Source organism: Ostrea edulis, chromosome 2, assembly GCF_947568905.1.
Source record: "Ostrea edulis chromosome 2, xbOstEdul1.1, whole genome shotgun sequence".
Taxonomy (NCBI): domain Eukaryota; kingdom Metazoa; phylum Mollusca; class Bivalvia; order Ostreida; family Ostreidae; genus Ostrea; species Ostrea edulis.
The window spans coordinates 21192454-21202204 of record NC_079165.1 but is presented as its reverse complement, the minus strand read 5'-3'; the positions used below and the strand labels follow the sequence as shown (position 1 = coordinate 21202204).

At 34.7% G+C, this 9751-nt stretch overlaps 1 protein-coding gene and 1 long non-coding RNA gene across 2 annotated transcripts; one reads left to right on the top strand and one right to left on the bottom strand.

The window, feature by feature from the left end:
• Window positions 1–5378: 5378 nt before the first annotated feature.
• LOC125675259 (uncharacterized) lies at window positions 5379–7991 on the bottom strand. The gene is made up of 3 exons (XM_048912787.2): window positions 6669–7991; window positions 6429–6556; window positions 5379–6244 (listed from the first exon to the last, which is right to left on the bottom strand). The coding sequence occupies exons 1-3, from the start codon at window positions 7989–7991 to the stop codon at window positions 5665–5667; spliced, it is 2031 nt and encodes a 676-aa protein (XP_048768744.2). The 3' UTR covers window positions 5379–5664.
• On the top strand, window positions 6240–8023 carry LOC130052160 (uncharacterized). The gene is made up of 3 exons (XR_008800541.1): window positions 6240–6505; window positions 6704–6835; window positions 7554–8023. It is a non-coding gene; the product is annotated as an uncharacterized LOC130052160 (long non-coding RNA).
• The last annotated feature ends 1728 nt before the right edge of the window (window positions 8024–9751 follow it).

The following is a 9751-nucleotide window of genomic DNA, read 5'->3' as shown; positions in this document are numbered from 1 at the left end:
TGTGTGTGTGTGTGTGTGTGTGTGTGTGTGTGTGTGTGTGTGTGCGTGCGTGCGTGCGTGTGTGTCGTTGCATATGTCATATGTTCGAGAGTACTTTTTGTCCTTTTATTGTATATGTCCTTTAACCTTAACCGTATGTGTTGTTATTGTTGTTATAGGGTTGTTTTCATTGTTTCCCACTATTAAACAAATATACGACCTTAAAGCTGACATGAAGTAATAAATACATACACCTTTCTCATCTTATCCGCCATATTTCTTTCAGGTAGCCTAATTTACTCTACCCGTATGTACCCCAAATGTGATTGTCACACCTGAGTGATTTTTCTAGGTGGACTCGACCAGTGCACATCTCCGATAGTAATATATAGGGAATGAGAAACAAATAAAATAACATTTTAAAACATTATGCTTTGCTCAAAAAAAAAAAGCTTTTCTTGCATACTTGTAAGTGTATGCAAGTATTTGCATTTTCTAATAAAATAAATGCGGATAAATCATTTGCCAATTACATACTGATAGAATGGAATAGGCAAAGAGCATAAAATATATTATTTATATAAATTCTTGCAAAATAAACGTGCATGCCATATGCATAATATGCAATGCACAATGTATAATCGCCAAAAAAAAGTATCAGATACGGGCGTTTATTCAACAGGTATCGGAGATGTGCACTTACCGAAAATATTAGATTCTCTTTATTCTGATAAATCCACGAAACAAAATGATAAACTCCATTTGTATCTCGTTAGAACTTTACAACACGTTCTCATTCCATTATACAGACTGCGACACACTTCACCCGTGCCAAACAGTGTGTCTTCAATCAGGGGAGATGTCAGAGTCGAAAATTTTTCCTGTATTGAATGCTTGTCTGGTCAAGGTTTTGCAGTTTATAGAAATGGGGAATCTAATATCTGGTTGGATATATTGCGTGCACAATTCAAAATTTCTCGATGATCATATACAAACTTGGATATACAAATAAGGGAATAATGATCGAAAATATACATCTGTGTGCAAATGCGTGTATTACATTTGCAATCCATAATAAACAGTTCATTACACAAAGACACATATGAAAGGAAATTTATAAACGAAAATATAGTTTTGTTGTCTCTTTTGGAACCACATCATTATTTTTTATGGTATCTGTATGTCCATATTCATTGAGAGAGAGAGAGAGAGAGAAAGAAAGAAAGAGAGAGAGAGAGAGAGAGAGAGAGAGAGAGAGCGACCGTCCTACTTCGATTTAGAATATATCATTTCACAGAAGGAAAGAAAATTGATCACTTATATAAATGTAAGCTTTCAAGCATTAAAAATTTCCAGCTATTTACAAATTTGTGATTGACAATATATTGGAAACTTACAGGAGTTGATGCTTATAATTGAATTCAATACAAATTTTAAAAAAAGATATTAGTTTGAACTGTGCATGTAGAAAATACTGACTTTGTATGTTAGAATAACGGGGAAAAAGTAAATTGTCAAAAAAGTGGGGAAAGCAGACCAGCCTTCCTGCCCACCCCAACCCCCTGTTTTCGTACCTGAAACAACATATCAATTCGTGTTGAAAGAAAGGTGCATATCTACATTTCATTAAATTCCAAAGGAGCTCGAATTTATGTGTTCCCTTATTAATTATTTTGTATGCAAGATTAGTTCCGGAATTTAGAATCATGCTTTCAGTCAGAGCAGAAATGAATTCATGTTGAAGTATATCTAGTTTGAATGCAAATGTTGGGTTCCTTCTTTTAATTTCATCAGACTCATTAGAAACCCCTCTCCCAAACTATGCAGCTTTGTTTTTATTGATATCTAAATCGGTATAAATGAATCCGGATATAAATTATATGATGTTTTTTCGTGATCATATAGATATTGATACTGATAATGAAAAAAGAAAATGTTTATACTCTTGCCTTCTGCATATCCTACTAATGCATTACAGTATATTGACATTGTATCATATCAAATAAAAGCTCAACACGAATTTTACTGATTTATGCATACTAACATCTTATCGAATACATTTGAATTTGAAATTTCTATGTACATCGGTATGGCCATTGCGCCAGATCTACGAAATGAAAATATTTATGAATAAATTACACTCAAGCCTCAAAGTAATCATTATGGCATGTTACAGAAACGTTAAAACACACAAATGCTATAGTCCTGCAATGCATGCATGCGATTTTTCTGAATACATGTATTTATGTATTCATGAATGAAGTTCCTACGATTGAAAATATCTTGGTCTTTATGCATTTTGTTTTGTGATTTTGGTTTACCATTCCTTACACTGTGTAAATGAAGGAAAACTTGGTAAAGGGTGCAATTCTACATGCACCATACAATTAGTACACATGCATGTGTTGTAAAACAAAATGTACATGTATTAACCAGACATGCATCGTCATTTTTCATATGGGGTGGGGGGGGGGGGTACAACAGGGGGAAAATGGAAAATTGGATTCTTCAAAATTTCTTGCCATTCAAAATAATAATTAAAAAATATGAACGAAAACAGCAATAAAATAAAACAAAACACCCAAACAAACCAAGATGTTTTGTCCGATGTTCAAAGTCCTAAAGTGGGGTGAAGGGTTAAAGAGTCTTTTACTTGGACTACCTCAATAATGTACCCCTACACTTCATTTTCTTCAACCGTTGGGGGTCGGATGGGGTGGTTAGAATCCTCTACTATGAGTGCCTCATGTCTTCATTTTCTTAATTGGTGGTGGTGTGTGTCTTCTACTATTATATCAGAACTTTCAAGCTGGGGTAAGTGGGGAAGGGGTTGTCCCTCAATGTATCTTTTATTTGTATTACAAACTAACAAAAAATGGATATTGTTATCAAAGATGGGTGACAGATACTCTTGTCCTCTCCTCTTGATGTTTGATAACGACGCATATGATAAACTCGATTATTACATTTTGCATTAGTACAAATTGCGTCGAGTTCGACGCAGAATGTAATAACGCAAAATGGCATAGATATATAAGATCTATTGAGCGCCAAATTAGCATAAAATGAAGTAATTGAAAATAGCATTATTTAAAAATATGTTTAATTAATGCGTGCTTTAAATGAATCAAATAAATCTGTATTATCAATTAATGAGAGCAATATTGAGTTACTAGTACTGTTCTCTTTATTGAATTAACGATATCATTTGTCTTAATAAGAGCACGATTATTACAAGATCATCGGCTCTCTCTCTCTCTCTCTCTCTCTCTCTCTCTCTCTCTCTCATCCCATACACTCGTACAGTGTTGTATATGCAAATTTATATACCTAAATGATTTCCTGATTTATAAATCTGCAATACTCTGACCAGTAAATCATATGGTATAAGGATTCATGCACAATACAGGGTAAATATTATACTCTGATACTTCCCCTGATTGAAGATAGCTGATCGGCACGGGCTAAGTGTGTCGCAGTCTGTACAATGGACAATGTTGTTTACTGTTGGAATGCAAATGGAGTTTATCGTTTTGTTTCATAGATTATACAAATAAAGGGAGTTTTACTACTACTTAGAGTATTTTCGACAAGTGTACACGTACATCTGCGGTCCTTTACAAATATTACGAGTAGGCCCAGGTAAATAGTCGTCCGCATTCGATGTGTTTTCATGGCGAGCATACATGCCATTTTTATAAGTACAGTAGTATCTATGTCTTTGCCTTTTACTTGAAGTAATAGTCAATAGTGCTTATTCTATTTTATCAATAGACCCACAAACCACCAACTATGGCCTAGTCTTAAAAATGATTGATTTTGATATGAAATATTACCAAGGATTTGTGCTATTTGTAATCGTTTTTCTTTTCTTTATATATTTCATAGTATTTAAATACCATGTCTTCAAAATTAGGGCATTTTTTGTCACTAGCTGTCTTCAATGTAACGTCAAAGTTGTGTAAGTGCTGATCTCTTTCATTATATCAGTATATATATGTAATATATACAGCACCTCACATATACAAAATTTACAAACAGCACATTATGTATAAAAGAATTGAATATTCTCTCTGATAACATTTTCTATTAATATTCCCACAGAGTTTGATACATATGTACACTTATTCAACACCGTGTATAGGTAGATCGATATTACCGACAGTGTATTGAAGTATGTCACAGTATTAGTATTTTGACTGTCATTTGCATAATACTTCATGGAACTTTTTATTATTTCATCCTAGCGTGAACTAATATTTAACATCTCATTCAACAATTATGCATTTTAAATATATGATGTAAATGTTAATGTTTCGCTTTAAAATTGCCCGAAAAGTAGCATCCCCTACTTATTTGCAACAAGTTACTGCATGATTGAGGGGGGGGGGGGTTATAAAATATGAATCCTCTTTGAAATCACATTTGCAGTCGCTCTGATAAAGATTGGTAATCAATACATCGTTTGAAATACACACTTATTTTTATATTGTTTCCCACAATCCAGAAGATATGTCCACTGTGGTTTAATGTACATATGATATATGTACACTGTATATGTTGCATAGCATTGCTGCCATGGATGAACTATAAATGTGCCAAGTACACAGGAACCTTTATTGGTAAAGCTAGGACTGTTGTCTTGTGTATTATGATAAGTCTATCAAAAAGATTCCATATTCCAGATACTATGTTACAGTTGGGGCAAGTTCAACTGTCGGTCCTGGTGATGGTCATGCAGACTGTACTTAAGTAATGTAAACTAGTGTTGGGAATAGACATGCACATTGGGCATGAATAACTTGGGTATCCGACGATGATAAATGGGCAGTAGTTATAATTTCACCCGCCAATCATCATGAATATTTTATCCTTTCCTGTTACATGTACTTCACCTAATAATGATATCATATTTCAGCATCTATTGTAGATGTAGATGACTAAAGGCATTGGTCAAGTGATCTTGTTACAAACTTGCACAACTTGATATCTATATTTTAGGACATGTTAAAAAATAATCCATTATTTCATAGTTTGCAAACTAAGAAATAATGGATTATTTTTTAACATCCCCTAAAATATAGATATCAAGTTGTGCAATTCTCCATGGAGAATTAAATTCAATATATATATAATATATACTGTTATCAAGCATTGCAAAAATGTTTTCAATAATTATGACAATAGTCATCTCGTCTTTCATATGAAATCAGTTAATATTATTTGGCAAATACATCAAAGTAAAGGTTCCCAATCTTTCACTTAAATCAGACTGCATTCTTTGAAATATAAAATGTACCCCAATGTGAGCAACTGAAATTGCCAAATATCACATCTGATAAATGTAAAATGTATTGCAATGCTTGCTTAACAATTATGATAAACTGACAAAGTAGATCTGGATAAGAGTATGAAAATTGTTTTAATTACTCATGTTAATATAAAAATAATTGATTGTATCATCTTATGATCACAAAGTGAGATGAAGGAATCTTCCAAATAAATATAAGTTGAATATATAGGAAATAATGATGTTTGAAATAAAAACAACTTATAAGATGATACAAAATCTCTCTCTCTCTCTCTCTCTCTGCAATCAATATCTTCTCTCTCTCTCTCTCTCTCTCTCTCTCTCTCTCTCTCTCTCTCTCAGCAATCAATATCTTCTTCTCTGGTACAACTGTTTTACTCTTCTATTTCACTGCCTTCACTGGAACTCTCAGACTCATCAACCAAAGTGGCATCTTCCAGAAACTCCCCCCAATCACGCACACCTATTCGCCCCGCTGGTTGGTGCCGTGCATACCCCACATACCATAGAATGGCTGCAATGTGTGCACACATGCCAACAACACGAGCACCAGCCTTACACTTACAATACCATGCAATTATTGCACCCTCTGCATACTTTATCCACAGAAGGTAGGACCTGGATGACACATGACGACTCTGCATTCTGATTCGTACTAGACCTGGCTCCTCCTTGTGGACATGAATGGCACAATCTCCTTCAATATGTTCCTGGGCATAGCTTGGGGATAATTTCAGCTGGTACGTGCCACATGTCAGAGACCTCAGTTGCTCTTCATCCAGGTTTGGAAAGTCAGTGATATCATCCATTTCCTCCCAACAAGCTGATCGTCTTTCCAATTTGTTTTCTTCAACATGCTGCCGAAGGGTGTTGATTTGCTTTGATAAGTAAATCATTTTTGTACCAAGGATCTGGTCATCTTCAGCATTACCATTAGAAATACTTTTCAAGTACCTATAATGATAAATCAAGCATAACCTGAATATAAACATTCTGGGTTTTTTAAGTATCAATATACTTAGTGTATCTAATTACTTAGGTAATGGTATTATGATTTCATTTTAATTTCATCTCTTTACAGGATTTCATTGTGAGATGCATGTTTATTTGCAAATTATTGGAATTGATTATAATATACCTGTTACTGATGGCACAAACAATCCTAACAAAATCTCCAATGTACGGAACCTGGCTCGTTGGCAGGATTTTCCCAAGGTAACGCCATTGCTTTATCCTACCATTCGCTGACTCAACCACCCATCTTATCTGTGATTTTAAAATATGTTTACATAAATATATTATGAAGATATATTTTTCTGTAACTAAGTTCTTTGCATTGCAAAATAAACCTAAAATTCACATGAAAAATAAGACTTACCTTTGTCACTAATCGACTAATATTTGCACTTTCAGTTGACATCTGCCTGTCTCCATGAGCCATAAAGGATGGCATCTGTGCCTTGATACCTAGTTCCTCCAAGTAATCCAAGGAGTCTCTGAAACCACGGTCCACCACAAATACATCATCCTCGCAAACCCATCCCTGTATGTCATCGATATTTCTTTTCAAAATGTGGTTGAGTATGGAGGCATCATTGTTTTTTGCAATATAAGGGCCTAATACAGAAACAAAGTAGCCTGTCGATGACACAATGACCATAGGTTTCACAAGTGGCCTGCCTTTGTGGAGACTGTAGGATTGACGTTGAAATCTAAAATTACCACTTTTGTTGATGTAGATGTACGTCCCATCCAATATAAGTATGGCTTGCTGAGTTGTGTCATCACCAAAAAGTGTCTGGGCAAGGGGTCGCGTATGCTTATTGATTATCTCCTCTCGCGTTATGTGACCAAATCCAAGGTTTTCTGTGACAAAACCTCCAGTCATCAATATATTGCGGACAGCTCGCACACTTCTTTGTATACTGGATTTGGAAATATTAAACAATGTGGACAAAATCTTGTTTGACTCCCCTCCTCTCAATTTTAGCAAAAAGATTGCAAGGCTGGTTCTGGTAGTTCTAGCAGGAGTTATTTTGATTTTCCCCTCGATAAACAGCATCATGTCATTGAAAGAAGCTTTTGATATCCCCAGGAGATCTACATATTCAGTGTCTGTAAGATTTTCACTGTCAAAATCTAGCCTTGCTTTCTCACTTCGTATAATCTCAGTTCTTAAGAACTTGATCAGCTCAGTTATTGAAGTTTTATTGAACTTTGTTGTTCTCGCTGTTGGGTTCAAACTTTCAATGTCTCTCTGCAGGTGTTTTGGGCAGCAACGAGCTCCAGCAGGAATTATGACTTCTTTGGTGATAAAGATTCGATGACGAAATCCCACTGGAACCACAACTAGCTTTGGTCCTGGCCTTTTGCAGATGCAACATGCAGCATGTCCTCTTGATGTGCAAGGAAAAGGAAGAGTTACTGATGGTGGACTGAACTGAGGTGTTAAAGTTGTAGATGATGTTGATGGTGCGGATTCACCTTGACAATCTGTCGTGCTCGCCATGCTATGACCTTTGCGTTTTATGTGACGTGCACACATGCACCTACATCTGTTGCATAGGAAGTCATCGTCACCTGGTGTTCTCCCAGATAGTTTGGAGATAACGACTCTGTATTTTCTTGCAATGCTGTATCTGTCTTTCTGTCGTACCACGCGTGGACAATTACAACAGTTGTAAGATTTCTTACCAGGCATCTGAAATGTCAAATAAAATCTGTTTCATTTTACATATTTTTTCTCTATGTTACTTTACAGGAGGGGGGGGGTTGTTTCCACCCCCACCCCCACCCCCACCCCCCCCCCCCTTTTTCTTATAGCAAGTATGACCTATAAAAGTAAAAAAGTTAAAAACCCTCAAAATCCTAGAGCTTTGGAAGGCTTTGCCCACTGAACTCCCACCAGGGCTTTGCTTTAAACTAACTAAAGGCCTTAATGATTAATGTTAATTGAATTAATTGTTCAAACTACCCTTTTCCATCAATGAGATTTAAAAATATATCCACCTACTCAGGAAAGAGATGTTTCATATATTTAATTTGTTCTTGAAAATTATTGATTAATATTCTGTCCATATTTCCTTTCAGGTACTCAAATGCATGCATTAATTATTTGCATTTTTGTAATTTTCTTTGAAATTATAATTATAGTTACCAAAGAAAAAAAAAACAAGAAGACAAAACTGCAGATTTTTTGTTTTACATGTTACAACACACTATATAATTATACAGTATCATATTGCACAATTATTTTGTTAAATACATTTTTTTCAGCAGGGGGATCTGTCCGTGTGATTCATACAGATTTATCGCCCTTTATGGTGATTACATAGTCTTTCAATAAAGAATATTTTACATAGTTGTCATGTAATTTTTTTTTTAATGTACAAGATATTATTATAAACCTTTTTATACACCAAAAGTTGATTTTAGTCAATGTGTTATACATGCGGATATATAAAATTTGATTTTACATTTTACTAACTCGTAACGATAAATTCATGTGAAGTATATTAACAAATTGCGTCATAGATTAGGATCCGCGGCGGAAGTTATAAAGAAATTAAAAAAAAATTGAGCATGACATATTTTGGAAGTTTGTAACTCAGAGTAGTGTAGTATTAAAGTGACAGTAATGTACAACAACATTCTCGGAATGTATTACGTTCGACATGCTGCATAATGTCGCTGAATTTGGTTAGGGAGATCGTATATATAGGCCTATATTTTAAGATAATAAATTCAATAGGAACGCAGTGCATTTAATGATGTAATCATTCTAAATTAGAAAAATTATATTTATTCTTAGCGATATGATAGGCTCTGTATATTACTTCTACTAACAAATGTAAGGCTAATACATAGATGTGGGAAAAATATTTATCAACTTAACCCAGAATATTAAATGAACTATAAACATCTCCTTCACCTGACAGTGTAAATGTAAGACATTTTGAATAGTCTCATTATTTAGTATAATCTATCAATGAACTTACCTTGAAAGTGGATTGCGGATTGCACCGTGTTAATCAGTTGCTGTGAAATGCATCGCTGTTTCTATAGACGCGACGACGCCGATGACCAGACGACAGTTTTAGCGCTTACCGCTAATTCTTAATTAATTTAATTTCGATATAGCGGGTTCCTGACGGCATTTTTTTTTCACTCAAAACTATTTTCAAATGTTTGAATTTTCATATTCTAATTTAATATTTTGCCGTCGATAACCCGATATTAAATAAATTTGAGCTCAAGGTTGACTAAATCGGCGATTTTCCCGGAAATATATAGTCTTTTGTTGATTTTAGCACTTAGTGTACTATTACCAGCATCCGGTCATGTTTAAGCCCCCCATCGTTGAACGGTATCTGTCCTATACAGAAGAAATAAACACTCAGATTTATTACAAATCAGTGTTTATTTTTTCCACATTCGCTAGGCCATAAACAGCCAATGCCG